Here is a 17,977-nt window from a genome sequence, read left to right on the forward strand (position 1 = left end):
TTCTGCATGAAAATGTGTTTAAATTTTATTATTCAAACATTTTAAATCGGTAAATCGTTTGTTTTTGCAGTTCATTAAAGACAAATTAAGTTAAAACAAATGAATTTAAAAATGTACAAACACTATATATACTGTTCAAAACTTTAGGATCAGTAATGAAGTTTTCAACAGTGGTGTAGTATGTAAGTAAGTGCATGCATGCATAATAATGAAAAAAGTTGAAATAGTTTTGGAATATAGAATGTGAAACTGCAGGACTGTCATGTCACCGGCCCACCTGTGTATTCTGTGTTAGATGCTGCAGATGATGTTGATTCGAGCTCCCAGTTCTCCCCGTTTCCACTTACTGATGGACACGGTGACAAAAAGCCCTCTGCAGACTCCGGCCTGAGAATAAACGAATATAAACACTGAAAACATCTCTTTAATAAAGGCTGAGTACTAATTTAACAGGTGGGCCCTTATTGAAGGCTGGAAAATCACAGAAGCGAAGCATGGATGCAGCAGAGATATGCTACTCATTGCACTACGTTCTAACTAGGTGCAAGTTTCCGACGACTAATAAAGCCCAAAGTGAAAGCAAAAATGATGCACGACTTGTCATAGAAGTCATAGCCAATCAGAACATATGTGATGTTTTCATACAGTGATGCTGAGCATGCTTCTGTTGCACTGAGATGTCAACTAAATGGATAGACAAATACATGTTGCTTGTAATTTTTTCGGTTGCGGCAGGATTGGATAGAAACTAACATGGAGGAGACAGAATTTACAGTCTCACTTGTTGCCTTATGACATTGCACCTGGTTAATACACAATGCTACACTGAAGACCTGTTTACATCTGGTATTCAGATGCACTTTGGTCGGATCACAAGTGGACGACACCACTGTAAGTACAGGTGTAAACGGGGTCTTAAATGCTTTGAGCTTGTTCACTTTCAACCACTTCCAGAGGCGGTCGAAAACACATTTGAACGGATTGCTTTCGTAGTGTTAAAAAACGTTCATGTGGTCGAATGGATGCATTCAAACAGCCACAAAAGTGGACTTGCGGCTGTCAGAGCAGAAACGAAAGCTGCTGCTATCCGTATGTTTTTCCGTAGTCTCCTTTCGCGTTCATGTGTAAATTGCTTGAGCTTATTTTGTGCATTAAATGAAAGATCTGAAAAAAATATACACCCGCCCATAGACCCTCCCCTCGAAGAAATGGTTAAAAGTGGACAAAAGAAATACCAGGTTAAACGGGAATGTGTCTCCCTCGACTACTTGTGATCCGATCGACCAAACAGCATCTTAATACCATGGCGTAAACAGGGTCTGAGTCTAATAACCAATTGCTTAAAAGATGAGCCATTTTTCTGTTGCTGCAATGATAAAGTAGCTGATAAATAAACACCATTGCAAAGAAACATGAGAATCACAAGAAAATCAAGTAAACTAAAAATATTGATTGTTCTATAACATATATGATTCAAAGATGATAATTTTATAACCGTTTATTATGTTCCACCAATATGCTGATGAACCAGTGAACTGATCTGTCCAAGCGAATGAGTTTGTTCAGCGCCCAAGCTGAAATGACCGTCAGCACTGTGAGGTAATGGCATGTTTGTGATGTTGTCTGCAAACTGACCTTCCCTTTCTCCCTTTAGGGGAGCTCAGAAAGAAACACAGATTGCCAGGAGACAGTCTGCTGCCTCTGAGCAACCAGCACAGAGAAAAGACAGAGATACCAAAGACAGAGGGAGGACAGAAGGTTATGAACACGACCCGTCTCACAGCAATAGAGATGTGTGTCAGTGTTGATTAACACAAGAGCGTGCCGTTTGTGATCACGATAATAACTCATTATTTTCTCTGCTTTTGAATGATCTTTTACGGGGAAGGTAATGGTGAATTGGACATGGTCTCACCTAGATGTCCTCTTATCTGATTGGACGCTCTCATTGTCTGCCAAGTTAAGGGAGGCGAGTGATAAGCTGGACACGGAATATCCACGAGGCCTTGACCCTGGACACACAAATACACATATTTGCATATGCATACACATAATTTGCATACATTTTCTTTTAGAAGCCAGTTTCAAAAGCTCTTTAGATATCACAACAGCAAATTAAATGTGGAATTTTAATATAATTAAAAATATAAATATATGATTACAAAATAAAAAACATAGGTATATTATTAATGAATAATATTTTAACAAATAAAATAGAATTCATTTAATAATCGTATTAAAATCACATATATTATACTTTATAAAAAATAAAAATATATTAATAATTATTAATATTATTAATATAAAATAGTTAGAAATGTTTAATATTATTAATATATATATATTTTATGAAATAATTAAGAATATAGATATATTATTAATTGTTAATAATATAAAATAATCAGAATTAATAATTTTTTATATTTTAAAAATATAAATATTTTATACTAAATTTTAAATATAGATATAATATTCTTGATATTATAAATATAATTAGAATATTTCTTTCAAATTATTTTAAATGATTCAATTAATATATTGAAGTTTAATAAGCAGAGACAAAAAGTAAGCCATGCTTAGGTTCATATCTCTATAAAGTTTAACTGCTGCGGCTCTGTCACAGCAACACTGATTTCCCATCGTACCTGTGGCTGTCCGTGCTGGAGGTTTCGGAGACTCCATGATGTCTCTGTGCATAGATTTGGGGCGTGGCTTCTTTTGCTTGACACCAGGGGGGCGGGGCTTAACGACACTGTCCATGTCATCCATCAGTTTCAGCTGCTTCTTCCTCATATATTCATTTCTTATGAACTCTCGTCTTGCCTTCTCTTCTTCCTTCTTCACAAGATCCTCTTCCGCTTTCAATCTGATCAAGGAAGCAGAGATTTCGTGCATTTCGAGCAAGTCTACAAATATAATGACTTTTACAAACCATTTAAGATTAATTTAAATACAGAAGTAAAACAGGTGAATGTTGCATGGAGTTTTAGTAAAAAATATAGGTAATTATTACATTATATTACTACGTATTGTTATACTGCTGCATGTAAATGAAAAAAATAGTTCCCCCCCAAAAAAAACCTTTTGTGCCATTTTAGCTATATATAAGTTTTTTAGTTATATATAATATTTTGAATAGTTACAACTATAATTTTTATTGTATTTTAAATAACTCTAGTGTATATGGATTTCTGTGAACATGACATGTTGAATTAGTTGTGCTGTCTTTGATTGTGTGGCTTTGTTTTCTGTGATCATTATTGTGTTGTGTTGTTTGTGGTGTTGTTCGTACCGTGCTGCTTCTTTCTTCTGTTCTATCTCGGCCTCCTGTTGCTGTTTCTTCATCTGCATCTCTTTCTCCCTCCGCAGCCTTTTCTCCATCAGAGCTGCTTTCTTCTGTGCAACATCCTCCTCTCCCTTCAGGTCGTCCTGAGTCACAGCAACACAAACAAACAATTATCCAGTCTGACACAGAAGCTCATGTGCAGCTGGCTGGATGAGACAATGTCTCTCACAGAACATTGTGATGTGCTTCATGAAGAAAAAAAACAACACATTTTTAAAACACAAAATGTTCAGTTCAATGAAGTGTTTACTTGAGATTAATTAAAAAGAATAACAAAGACACTTGTTGAAGCTCCTGAACAGAGAAACATAGGCTGTCACAACCATTTATATCAGGGGTGCCCAATCCTACTCCTACCGATCGACTTTCCTGCACAGTTCATCTCCAACCCTAATCAAACACACCTGCCTTTAATTTTCAAGTGATCCTGAAGACCTTAATTGGTTGCTTCAGGTGTGTTTGATTAGGGTTGGAGATGAACTGTGCAGGAAAGTCGATCGGCAGGAGCAGGATTGGGCACCCCTGATTTATATCAATATATAGGCTACACATTATATGGACCCTTTTCACAGACTGTGATGACAAGAGTTATCAACATCGCAAATCGAGTTAAGATTTTTATATATATATATATATTTTTTTAAATGAACACAAGTTTATAATGCTGTACTTTGTTCTATATTACTTAGGCAGTTAAGGGTGTTTATAATACAACGCCTGAGGGAGTGACGGCAAATATGATATCTTTCTCTCCTCTAACCAATGTAATCAGTCTCTCTATATTTTTTCCTGTCTTTTGGAAAGTCTGCTATTGGAGAAATTGGGAATACAAAAATTATATTTGCCGTCGTCTCGTGTTCACTATTATAGAAGTTTACCCAACTATGACGACTTCCGCTTCTGCGAACCCCTGAAATGTGAAATGGGTCTATTATTTGGTCTGAACCGTGGTGCATTTGCATCATCAAAGCTGCAGCTGTTTACCCCTGTTGCTTGGTAATGATGATGCAGGAGAAGGCAGCAAAATGCATTCCATTGCTCACCTCACTTTTGAACCTTTGGTATTGTTTTCAAAGTGTTGACACATCACGGCACTTGCATCTATCTACCTCGAATGTACTGAAAATGTTCTAAAAAAGTCCATTCCTGGTAAAGGCGAGCAGAAATAACATACACATTCTCTCTGCTCACACTGCATCAGTCACGCTTGTCAATCAAAATGAAAGTACCTTAAGAGAAAAAATAAATATATAAATAAATTAATGAATTATCTGTATATTCTCATTCCTTTGACATATCTCAAGCCTAATGTATACATTGGTTTTTACTAGGGATGTCCCAAGCCTATCTCAAGGATCGTTATTGTTTTTTGTATTGATTGGTATTGGCTTTCCTTAGCCTGATCCTTCATTTTATGTCAGCTGTCATGCACAGTAGGTGGCGGTATGCACCTTCAATTGGGTTTGCCAACCGCCATTAAAGGCAAAAAAGAAGCTAGAATGTGTTTGCTTGATGCTCGAGAACAAATGAGGTCTGTTCTAGCGTGTCACACGCGCATGTTCGACTTTCCGTGTTTAGCATATCTGATGCGCACTTTTGTAACAAATCACTCTAAAGCTAAGGGTTGCGTCCAGCCTCGGACTTGACTGACAGACATGCATTCTGACACCGCAAGCTTCATGCTTTCTAAACCTTAAATCCACTTATTTTTCTTTTTGTTGCAATTATTCTGCTTATTGTACATATAAAATACAAGAAGTTTATATAAGTAGTAACATATTTTATAATTGACCACACAGTCTGTTTACATCAGATGTTTACATCTACCAATGTCCTTGTACAGTATATATATATATATATATATACAGTATATATTACTGTAATAATTGTTATATTGTAATTAAAATATAAAAAGGATGCCCCATTTTACATTTGAGCCCCTAAGAAACTCTGCACATCCCTGTATACATTGGATTGATTTTAATAAATTTAATGTACTTTTAAGTGGGCACCAAGCACTAGGAAAACACAAGTATCGGATCAGGACTCTGTATCTGATACTCAATATTCAATTACTCGGATCGGATTGGATGCAAAAAGCTTGATCGGAACATCCCTAATTTTTAAGCGTAGGGTATGAGTACAGTGACAATTTCAGTATCAGCATAGTATGTGCATACTGTACGTGAATGGTCAAATTTTAGCTAGCATGAAATGTGAAATCAGAAATGTGCGTTTGGCAGTACGTATACGCAAAGTATTTGGGCCAAAACTGAAGTATACTTTGAGCTTCAGTTATTTAGGCAGCTTTTCTCTATATGTGTGTTCTTTCTGCTCTCCCTACTTTGTATGTAAATATCTAAGTCTCACCTTGTAGAAGAACCCACAGCACATCTTCTGGTCTGGTCCAGTCTCTGTTTCTTTGCTGCTCTCCAGGTCATACCCATCTAGAGGCTTTAGAATAGAGAGAGGAACCTCAATCAGATCCTTCTTCTTTTGCGACTCTTCTTCATTTATGTTCCCACTTGTCGTTTCCGTCGAACGGTCCATTGTCGGCTGAGACAGAACCTCAGATGTTGGCGCATTCATGTTTCTATCATGTTTTCCTTCTTCCTGCTTTGCGTCACCTTGAGCAGTCTGTGGATTTGCAGCAATTTTTTGTGCGTCCTCACTTGAAGGTCCCTCGTCATGTCCTAAGTATGCAAATGAGCTGGTCTGCATCTGGCTGGGCAAGAAACGTCTAAGTCGAGGCAGGCTGTCCACCGACTGCTGCGTGTTGAGCATGCGGCTGAAGGGCGTCACCTTCAGGTCGTTGGGCCTTGGCGTTCGTGGCGTCCTTGCATGGAAAGATGCGGACTTCCTTTTGATCATAGAGGGCGAACGGTGTGATGTGCGTGGCGAGCCGGTGGATGACAAAATGGGGGAGAGCGACCCCACCGAACCTCGGCCAACCACACTGCTGCTGCGCAACTCACGCAGCTGTTTGCGTGGCGCCGGGTCTGGCGGCGAAATCACCCAACTCTGGTGATCGCGCATCTGCATGATGCGTTCCTGCTGCTGTGCCAAACGCTGCATCTCCGACTGTAGGAAGCTCAAAGATGTGTTCAGGCGCTCGATGGATCGATTGTACTCTGCCAAGTCCACCTCCACGGCTGCTTCCTCCAGGGGTGATTTCGGTGGGGCACCATCTGGTCGACATCTCTCCAATCTGGAATTGGAGTCATTCAAATTCAAGGGTGTCTTCAGAGGTTGAGAGTCGCTGATCTCTTTTTCCTGACCATCTGGTCCTTTGCTGTCACCCCCTAGTGGCGACACAACTCCTTTACGCCTGACCACGTTGAGGAAGGCGGTCCTGCCCATGCGCTGCCGGTGACGCGTGAAAGCCGCTTCGACTTTCTTCTTCTGCGCCTCAATGGCTCTGCGTTTCTCTTCCAGCTTCATCTTCAACTGCACCATCTCCGACGCCAACAGTTGTGAGGGATCACGAGGGGAGGTGATGCGAGCAGGGCTGCGTGCGTCAGGAGTAATCGAGCGAACCGTTCCTGTCGCTCCTGGGGTTGAGACGTTCAGCTCGCCACTCTCAGGCGTGTTACCGCCGCTACTGCTGCTACGGCCATCGCCGTGGTTCAGTTTACGGAATTTCTGTTCAGCGAAGCTGGTCATGCGAACTGCAGAACCCAACGAGGAGGCCATGCTGGTGGCCAGGGAACGCATTCCCAAAAGGCTTGGGCACGGGCTGCCGACAGTCTCCGGAAGTGGACAGGAACGAGCTTCATGGTCCTGGTCCATGTCCGAGTAGTCCTTCAGGGACGAATCCTCATCCTGTCCATCCTGGATGTCCTCGGTACGGACATGGATTCCAGTGTCCATGTCAGTAGAGGTGGAATTTAGGTCCGCATCATCTGCTCTGACCTTGGAAAGCGAGTCCTCGGAATCATTTGAGTCAGTGCCGGAGTTGTGGGAAGATGGGTTGTGCAGGAAAAAGGCGCTGTCTCCAGATGGGGGCTGCAAGCTGCTGTGGGGTTGTTCAGAGTCATGGATGATCTTCAGGGCTTCTTCTATACTAGGAGTGTTGGGCTGAGGGTCATACGAAGGGCTGAGGTTATCTGCTGACACGCCATTTGAGTACCTGAAACATGGGATATTCATTCAATTATAGTGAACTCTCAAGATTTAGATAACTTACTTCAAAATAAAACAGCTTGACACTGAACATAATAAAACTAACATTTCTTTTATGTTTATTGTTGACCATAAAAATGTAACAATCTTTTTTCAAGATTAATATCATTAAAGGAATAGATAAGTAAAAGTATATAAGTAAAAATGTTGATGGTTAAATGTTGATGTCATTATTTCTCTCCCTTATGACTTTCTTTCTTCTAAGTAGAAGTTTAATAGAATTTTTAGAAAACACATGATGACAAAAAAGGCACCATAAAAGTAGCTCAAATGACTATTGTTAAATGAAACACAATATATTTCATGTCTTCTGAAGACATTTGAGGATATGAGACATGAGCATCCAACATCCATCCCTGTTCACATTTATTTTACATTCACCTAAACCTCTCTTTTTGAGTTCATGAATTAAAAGTCATAAGGGTGAAACAACATCAGGGTGAGTAAATGCTACATAAAGGGCAAAGAAAAAATAACAAACAAATAAATAAAAATGAATGATGTACCCAGTGTAGTTTCCCAGATGATGTCTGCTGGATTTCTCATCATCCTCCTCATGTATTTTGCTGTTGGCGTTCCCGTTAACGGGCTGGAACGAAAGGTTCCTCCGCATTCCTCGGGTGGCATGGTGGACTTTAAAACACAAACCTTCTGTGCTTGCCGATCGGTTCAGTCCACGTCTTGAAGATGAACTCGAGCTGTCATCGAGTGGAATCTCAAATGATATCCCATGAGCTGAAGACCTGAGGTGAAGACAAAGGATTATATATCTGGAGCATGTAAAGACAAGAGTAAGAGAGTGAAAGGGATAGAGAGTTAGTATAGGGCGCAGACCGTTTCTCTTTTGGCCATGTCCCCACACATCCGTCCACATATGACATGGATGATGACTGCCTGATAACTGCTGTAAAAGAAAGAAATACCCATTTACTTTCCTACAACAGCAAGTAAATGTTTACAACGAAATAAAAGCTTTATTTACTTTTATTCCATGCATTCAAGCTAAAAATTGTATCAGTATGTGTGTGATCGCTGTGAATGGAACCTATTGCTAGAGCCATGTTTTACCAGTTGAGCTACAGTATACACATACAACTAAAGAGGAAAGCAAAATCTCTTTTTAGTTTTATGAAGGAATGACACATTTTTTAAAGTCTTACCTGAATTGTCATTTTCAGGTTGTGACCTATAGGACGAAATTGTTTAAAATATATATTCTTGCACAAAATCATGATAAATAAAACCTCGAACTTGCATTGTATTAAAGACAAACCTAGACTGCTCTGGACTGCCTGGTCTTTGGATCAGTTTTTGTTTGGTTATGGGAGCCAGATTATTGGACTGGGATGGGTCAAAAGCTAAAAAAGAAAATATATGAAACTTAGTGTTAACCAAATACATAGCATGATCACCAAACATAACACCCGATGAGAGGGACCTTACCTTTGGTATTGACTGTGCGGGGCTGAACAAAAGATGGTTTCACAACTTCACACCACCAGAATAGCTCTGCCATAAACACAAGGTAGTTACTCTGAAACAAATAAACAGATGTTAATATTAATAAGGAGAAAAAGATACAGCTCAAAGAAAGAGGAGAACTGAAGATACCTACATGGATGAATTTTGGACAATCTCTTGAATCTTGCAAAAAGAAAGAAATGAAGGGTCTGATGTGTGTGTGAAGTGCTGCTCATATAATGTTGTTCTGTAACCACAAGGTGCCACTGTTCTCCTTTGGATAGAGATTGAGCCTTTACAGACCTTTACTAACTTCATGACTAGTGTATTCAAAATGAAATTATAGCATACTGCTTACTATGGGTATACAACATATATTGTCCTCTATTTCAAAAATGTAAAAACATTGTCCCATGATCTTTTTACTTTGCATATTGAGTTCAACAAATGGCGCCCAGCTATTAATTCAGAAAAAAAGCTTTCTTTAATCCAGGTTTGTGTAAATGATGCATCAATTTAGAGGGTCATGTGATGATGTATTCATCTGACATCAACACATTCTGTTGTGAAGGAAACAGAATTGTGCAAGTTTCTGAAATACTATAATAACTGTGCAAAATGCACTTTAAATAATGTATAGTCTATTAGAGTGTATTTATTGAAAGAAACAGCACAGCAGCCATGAGAAGAGTCTCTTTTCAGCGCAAAAAGAGGAACAAAGCAACCGGGGCAGCCTGACACGAACAGAACAGACCCAGAACTCTCTGCAGATTTATTCAGTCCAGACACATTTATTTATGCACAGTTAAAGGCTGTTAGCCTCGTGAAAAAGGCCTCATTTAGTGTAATCACAACATTTAAGGCCTAAATGACCAAAGAAATCAGATGTACCTTTGTTTTACTGGAGAGTATGTGATTGGCTGAAACAGCCGACAAGCATTTTAACCGACCACAGACTTATCTGACATAACGGCAAATCCACGGCTGCCGGTTTGGAAAATGTAACACATTTTGCTCAAAACTTTTAACTGGCTGGTGTCATGATGGTGGCTATGTGAGGTAAAGGCTACACATGGAGTGTGTTTATCTAGACAAACTGCTTCACTAACATAACTGTCTGAGGCGATCCACATGGCAGCGCTCTCCCACTCACAAACTATGACTCAGTCATTCCAAACGGTCAGATTTAAAACGGTAATGGTCGTTTTTCCCATCCTGCATCAGCCCTGCTGAAATCCCCTGTAATACTTCAGTGATCACTCATTCATGGTCTCAAACTAAAAAAGGATATTCAGTGGAAAATCACCACAGAAAGTGGCCAGATTCCGTATCCTAGAAACCATATAAAGTTTGCAACACTGAACCAAATGGGAAACACGCATCCTACTCATTGTTGAAACATCTGAGCAACTTCAGATACTACATCATAAAAGGAAAAACAAGCAATACAATTTTCCACTGGTTAGTCAGCTAACATATTATTGTCTTCAGTAATGTGGTGGTATAAAATTAGCACACAAAACTAAATTGTCACGCAACACACCATCATAGTCACCCAAAAATTAAAACTGTCATCATTTACTTATCCCCATGTTGCTCCAAACCTGTATGACTTTCTTTCTTTTGTGGAATACAAAAGAAGATATTTTGAAGAATGTCGGTAACCATTAAGTTTTGGTGACCACTGACTTCCAGTGGACAAAACAACAACAACAACAACAACAACACGGAGACATTTCTCAAAATATCTTTGTTTCACAGAAGAAAGAAAGTCATACAGGTTTGGAATGAAATAAGGATAAGTAAATGATGACAACATTTTTGAGTGAACTATCACTTTAAGAAAGCACAGATCTCCTCAATAAGCCACACAATTTGAGGTTCATGTCTGTAGAATAAATGGTGCGCGCCAAGAAGTTTCAAATTTAGAGTTAGGGGTTTGTTCAAATCAATACCTCTTAGTATGTTAAACAGTAATAGTGATGTAACATTAAATATGTACAAAAACAAATGCAAGAGATGTGAAAAAATCAGTACAGCAATCCATCAAAACATGTCAAGATGATCTATCGATCTAAATAAATCTATCAATCAATCTTTCAGTAAAATGGTATCAGTAAAGAGAAGTGAAGTGAAGTGAAGTGAAGTGAAGTGAAGTGAAGTGAAGTGAAGTGAAGAAGTGCTGCACGTAGATGTCAGGCTTTACCTTGATGGTGCTGGAGGCGTACAGCATATCCTCCAGGGTGAAGTGACAGCAGTTGCTGAGGTTTTCCCTGCAGAACTCCTGGATCAGCTGGAGATTGTACAGACTGTCAGCCAATGACATTGTTTCTTTGATACAGATATCTGGATGGGGAGGGAACAAACCACATAACAGCCAATGACATTATGAATTAATCTGAGGAGGCGGAGACGGAACACAAGTAGAAGCCAATGGAGTCTTTGAGGGCAGGAACAGAATGTGTGATGTAATGAACAGAATCCTCCGAGTCACGGGGTGGGGATGTGTTTATGTTTGAATAACTGCTCCTCTGTTCTCTCTCAAACTTTCATTCACACACTCCTACTCGCTCTGCTCCTCTCCCATTCCTAACAGTCTCTGTTAAGATTATTCAAATTGATCTCAAATAAAATTAAGAGGCTTTTGATGTACAAACAGGTTATTTTAAGTAGAAGCCCTGCCATTGCATCAGTAAGACAATTTTAGAGAGACAGAGATTCTGTGACTTTCAGTTGACTGAATATCTGAATTATGTTTGTTTTTTTCTGACACGAGGGACTTCAGAGAAAGTTTAATGGATAATGTTGTTTGTGTGTGTGTATGTCTCTTATCTATGAGGCCAGATTATGGGCAGAGTATTTTGTTGAAGGTTTATCTGTACAGGCCTCTGTTGAAGGGTTGTGCTCTCTCAATGAAAAATAAAATTAAGACAGAAGGAACACACTGTCTAAATATATTGTAGTCTTGTTGGGCACTTACAAGTCAACATTAGAGAATTACTACTAATAGTGCAATTTAATGTCACGGCCTAATACAGTATTTAGCACAAATGCTATGACACGATTAGCCTTACTCCTAATGCAGGTGATGCAATTTCAAATCCTCTAATTTTCTGCCCTTTCTCTACTGAATCAATCAATACAAATAATCAAAAAGAAAAAAGGAGTAGTGGGATTTAAAAAACTAGTTAATATTTTGTCAATTTTTTTGTTTTTGAATATTGACAGCCACTGGTCACTGCATGCTTTTGTTGTATGTGCAAAAGTAGCATAAGTACGTTTAAAAGTGTATCCATTTGTGTTTCATGACAGAAAGTTATATTAGCTAATGAGGGTGTTAGAATTGTCATTTCTAAGTAAACAATCCCTTTAAAGTTCCCACAATATCAAAATTGAAGTTTTGTAGCTTTTAGTATTAATATGTTAGCCTTAAGCCTGGTACAGACAGCACAATTTCAGCAGTCCTATAAGATAAAAACATTGATGATGACTATTGACTCATAGGCTAAGATGCAAGTTTCTATAGAAGAATAAAACGTCATCAGCATGCGCCAGTGCTAAAAAAAAAGACCATGATGAATAATACTTGTTGTAGATTTTATGTGTGCTGAAAAAAAAAGAAGCGACGAAAGAGGAAGGGAAAAGAGCTTGAGTAGAAGTTTTAGCGCCATGTCGCGTTGATTTCATGTCGCATTTTTATTGGTTGGTCAGTAGACGTAGATCGTAGCAGCAAACACACTGTGAGATGATCATGCTGAATTTCTGACACTGTCAGAAAATGATCACAGGCTATCTTTGGTCGCAAGACCGTGTCAACAACCGTCTTTGAACCTCTCTCACTGTACGACATTGGGCCACCAATTAGGAACCACGACCACAGAAATCGCCACGATTGTTCACAATGGCAATCTTTATTCTGGGACAGCCGAAAATAATTTTTTGTTAAATAATACATTAAAGGGGTGGTTCAGGATTTTTGACATCGGACCTCATTTTCAAGTGAGCCTGGTTGTTATTCATCAGTGGAGACAGTTTTCAAAAAAATTCATCCAGTCCTTACTTTTGGATAGTTCGCCGGTGCTAGGCTAGTGCGAGTCAACGGTGCACGCGTTAGCCTGCCATTAAAAACAGTTTTACCCACTCCACAGTACACCAAAAGCAAATAAATTATAACGCCAGACTATCGATGTAAATGTCTGTTGAGAGAATAATGTTAGAAATCAAACTACCCTTTCATCACATTGCATTAGTTATAATTTGTTCCCTGTATTTATAAGCAGTCTACAGCAGCGGCGGAATTATATTTGGTTACCTAGGAAACCGAGAGAGACGGTCCACATAACAATCACGCAAGTGTATTTACCTGCCGCTGACACTCATCACTAAAGTTGCCATAACAGAGTATCTACATAGGACTATGGCCACGTTTGAAAGCTATGACAATGTTTCAGACTTTGGAGACGATGAAGACGAGGAATGTGTTTTATTCAACGAACCGTATATGTTTGAGCCGGAATACACAGACGAAGAATTACTTATTACTTATAATTATTATTATGTTGGATATCGCTGGAGAATGCTGCTACTAATACTAGCTAGCTAGACGTAAGCTACCGACTGTAGTGCGCTTATGTTCTGTGTTTACTTTTCGGCGCAGTACTAACCGGAGCAAAGTAAAATTCCGCCGCTGCTGGGAAACTAGTTCCTGTAAATGTAATGCGATAATTGAGATACAAGAGTACTTTGATTTCCAACATTATTCTCTCAACCGGCATTTACATCAATAGTCTGGCGTTATAATTTATTTGCTTTTGGTGTACTGTGGAGTGGGTAAAACTGTTTTTAATGGCAGGCTAACGTGAACCGTTGCCTCGCGCTAGCCTAGCACCGGCGAACTATCCAAAAGTAAGGACTGGATGAATTTTCCGTCTCCACTGATGAATAACAACCAGGCTCACTTGAAAATGAGGTCCGATGTCGAAAATTCTGAACCACCTCTTTAAAGGGGTCATATAATGGTACATGCACTTTTACAAGTTGATTGTACTGAAATGTGTGTTGGCAGTGCCTGTACACAACCATCATAAAATGATAAAAATCCATCCAGTGTTTTTTTTTTTATCTTCTTATATGTTTCCTCCTGTCTCAAATCAAGCTGTTCAATATTGTGACGTCACAATATCGACGCCCCTCCCACGATGGCTGATTGACAGCAGCGTTTCAAACACAGACCCGCCCTCGCGCCCTCCTGAGCAAGCTGTCAATCATAGCACGCGCCGACCGGCGCGTTCATTGTTGATAGCTGGAGTGCTGAGCAGAATGGCATCTAACGATTGTGGTGTTCTGTTCTTGGGTGTAATAACGAACACAGCAGTCATATTGATGATGTTTCTAAATCCGTACAGCTGAAGACGCAGTGGCTGAGTTTGTTTTCGAAGGGAATATTCCCCACGATCAATGTCAATGCTGTCATGTTTGCGCGAATCATTTCACCAGACTCGAGACTGCTTTACAAACGAGGGTCAGTATAAAGCTGTTTTTGCTAAGAAGCTGCTCCAGAAAAAAGGATCAGTACCAACTATTCGTGTTCCTGCTGCACCTCCAGAAGAACAAGTGAGTGTAACGTTTTATTGACCTTTATATTAATCTTTATATTAATCTTTGCAAATAGCTTGCACGCTTCAAGATGAATGTGGCTATTTTTACACTCAGGGTACATTATGGCATGTTTTCTATGTACGACGTTCTCAATATAATTCATAATCCCACGTTTATAATGAACAACGCGTTATGGTTTTTGTATTATTATTTTAAACGGTGTACGCACAGAACAGAGGGGCGGGGTGAGCAAAGCTCATTATCATTTAAAGACACATGCACTTAAACGGCGTGCTGAAAACAGAGCTGTTTTTGACCAGGTAAAATGAGTGTTTTCTTACAATACTAATGAGAATTTTTAATTAAAGTATATTACAAACTTTTTATTTAGACCCTAAAGAATCATATTAGCTTGTACAAAAATGACATTATATGACCCCTTTAAATTTTTGTTTTACCAAAATGTATCGTATAACCCCAGAACACTTGGAATATACAGCAATTATGGCATGAGATCATTCTGTGATACATTTGTGTATTTTTTTAAGCTATTTACAGCCATTTTATGGACGAGCGAGATTTTTTATTTTATTTCTTATTTAGTGGTCCAAAATAGAAAGAAGGGCATCCTGCAATAGAACAACACCAGGGTGAATAAATGACTTAACCAGTTCTAACACAATGGCAAAAGTTCGAGCAAAACATGCAAACTGTTCTGTCGTTGGCTGCACAGATGAGCATAGAACACTATTTGACCAAAAAATGTCACAGCTGTCTTATAAAGACCTCAGGGAACTGTCAACTTGTGTAAAAGTTAAACATGACGGTACATGCATCTAAGAGTTGCTACCTCTTCCTGAGTCCCTCCATAAGGCTGCACTGCTAGTGGTTATTTCTGAGATTTTTGATGAGAGAGATTATTTGCGTGTTTTGTTATTGTATCCGAACTAAGCTTGTGTAAAAGGATCGACCGTCTTCTGAACAGAGGCGGGGAGCAGCAGCTTATTTGCATTTAAAGGGACACATAAAAATGGCGCATTTTTCCTCACACCAAGAAAGTTTTTTTTTTTGACAAGCTATAAAAAATTATGTTTTATAAACAAAGTTCAGGAGAAACATGATTAACATCAGGAGGTAAATAGACAGAAGTTTTTTACTGCTGTTCTATGACAGTTTTCCAGCATCCCTCCACCACCCCATCTCCTCACTTACTAGCCCTATCCCAAACCTGGGATGGGGAGTACTCTGGGTTCGGGCCAAATTCTCGGAGCTCGGAACCCTCCCCTCGGACAGCACACCAAATATGCATTTCTTTTACTCTATCTAATTATATGTAAGTGTGAACTCTTGAAATGATCTGGGGGGTATTTTGAGCTCAAATTTCACAGACACATTCTGGGGACACCATAGATTTATATTACATCTTGTGAAAAGGGGTATAATATGTCACCTTTAACATGCATTTTTCTGTATAGGCACATCCACTATACTGCAGAGATGATGAGTCAGCTTCGTCAACTTCATCTTGATGACACTAATAACTTCATCTAGACAATGCTGATATGTTTAAGTAATTAAGTTGATATCATAATCATGAACATGCGACTAGTAGACTAATGGCTTAAATGAACGACTACCAGTTAGCTTGAAAAATATTTGATTGGCAGAAGCCCTAAATATATATATATATATATATATATATATAATAAATATATTCACTATCAAGTATGGGAAAGTTGAATCTTGGTAGGTGGTACACTTCATCAAGAAGAGTTTCAGCAGCAGTACCTTCCAGTGGCACAGCATCAGGACAGTAAAAGTGCAGCAGTGCAGCCAATGCACAGCCGTCTGTGTTGTCCTTCAGGAGATTGTCCACCAGGGAGGGACAAAGAGCAGGAAGTGTTTTAGAGTAGTCTTTCCTGTACTGCCCCTGTGGATTACAAACACACCACCGTTTACAGTAAGATTGTTTTAATGGAAATACATAATAACCAGAGCCAGTTGTGAAGAGTAATGATTCAGCAAAAAATATGCAAAATGAATGCAAAGAGTATGAGATCACCACAGAAATCTGATAACGTCTTGTTATACTGTATGAACTGTGGACGCAAACTTCAAATCAATTAAAGTCGAGTCCCAAAATAGATAAATAGCCCTGGATAAGATGCAGTAGGCATTTTTGAGGAAAAGTACTTCAAGTGTTGTTTCTATATGATTTTTAGGTGCTGAATCCATTTCTGCCGTATAACAAGTTGTTAACATCACTGTTTTGGCATAAACAATAAAAACAAAATGGCTGCCAAAAAATAAATAAATAAATGTTTTAATGCATTTATTGCAGTTTAAACATTATAACTAAACTATGCATTCTCAGAATATTTAAACATGTAAACAATGAAAAAACAACATTAACATGAAAGGGACAGTTTTTAATGGCTGCTGGAATTATGCCAAGGTACCAAGGTACACTGGGAAGCATATATCAGTGGAAATATGCAATTATGCCCAGCCCAAAGGGGGGAACTTGGAATACACATGACCCCAGGGGGCTGCATATTGAGAATCACTGGGGTGTCCAGCCGCAGGTGGAATATTTCAAACCCCGGGGTGGCAAGGTGGCTTGCCGAGGGAAAGACACATGCTCAGAGAGGCTTACAGTGGGGGTACACACGTGGGGGTCGCCCAGAGGCCGTGTTAGGTGTCGCCCAGCCTGCAGCTCTACAGATGTCTGTTAGCGAGGCGCCATGCGCTAGAGCCCAAGAGGATGCCACACTCCGGGTGGAGTGGGCCGTCACACCAAGGGGGCACGGTCGACCTTGCTGCTGGTAAGCCAAAGCAATGGCGTCCCCTATCTAGTGAGACAACCTTTGCTTGGAGAGAGCCTTTCCCTTCAGCTTCCCACCATGACTGACAAAGAGCTGGTCTGAAGTCCTGAAACACTGCGTTCTGTCTACGTAAGCATGGAGGGTGCGTACTGGACAGAGCAGTGCCAAGGCTGGGTCTGCCTCCTCCGAGGGCAGCGCTTGCAGGTTCACCACCTGGTCTCGAAAGGGTGTGGTGGGAACCTTGGGCACATATCCAGGCCGGGGTCTCAGGATCACGTAAGAGTTAGCCGGTCCAAATTCCAGGCACGCTTCGTCAACCGAAAATGCCTGCAGGTCCCCTACCCTTCTTGATGGAGGCCAATGCAACCAGGAGCACTGTCTTCATTGACAGGAACTTAAGCTCCACTGATTGCAGAGGCTCAAAGGGAGCACTCTGCAGAGCAGTTAAAACCACTGAGAGGTCCCAAGAGGGAACGAGAGGAGGGCGAGGAGGATTCAGTCTCCTCGCTCCTCTCAGGAAACTGATGATCAGGTCGTGCTTTCCAATGGACTTACCATCAACTGC

The 17,977-nt window shown here is 39.8% G+C and overlaps 1 protein-coding gene across 3 annotated transcripts in view; it reads right to left on the reverse strand.

Annotated features, from left to right (window-relative positions):
* Nucleotides 1–17,977, reverse strand: part of camsap2b (calmodulin regulated spectrin-associated protein family, member 2b) — a 48,498-nt gene that overhangs the window by 2,291 nt on the left and 28,230 nt on the right. Inside the window, exons 5-17 of one of the 3 annotated variants that reach the window (XM_084412545.1) lie at nt 16,376–16,517; nt 11,196–11,335; nt 8,972–9,062; nt 8,802–8,886; nt 8,689–8,714; nt 8,363–8,432; nt 8,035–8,271; nt 5,717–7,475; nt 3,293–3,429; nt 2,646–2,866; nt 1,916–2,012; nt 1,636–1,701; nt 278–387 (exon numbers count right to left, since the gene is read on the reverse strand). In XM_084412545.1, coding sequence (XP_084268671.1) covers nt 278–387; nt 1,636–1,701; nt 1,916–2,012; nt 2,646–2,866; nt 3,293–3,429; nt 5,717–7,475; nt 8,035–8,271; nt 8,363–8,432; nt 8,689–8,714; nt 8,802–8,886; nt 8,972–9,062; nt 11,196–11,335; nt 16,376–16,517 — 3,181 coding nt within the window. The remainder of the gene's footprint in view (nt 1–277; nt 388–1,635; nt 1,702–1,915; nt 2,013–2,645; nt 2,867–3,292; nt 3,430–5,716; nt 7,476–8,034; nt 8,272–8,362; nt 8,433–8,688; nt 8,715–8,801; nt 8,887–8,971; nt 9,063–11,195; nt 11,336–16,375; nt 16,518–17,977) is intronic. The other 2 variants (XM_084412547.1, XM_084412546.1) reach the window with 2 other exon arrangements.

This window comes from Rutilus rutilus (genome assembly GCF_951802725.1).
Source record: "Rutilus rutilus genome assembly, chromosome: 6".
NCBI lineage: Eukaryota > Metazoa > Chordata > Actinopteri > Cypriniformes > Leuciscidae > Rutilus > Rutilus rutilus.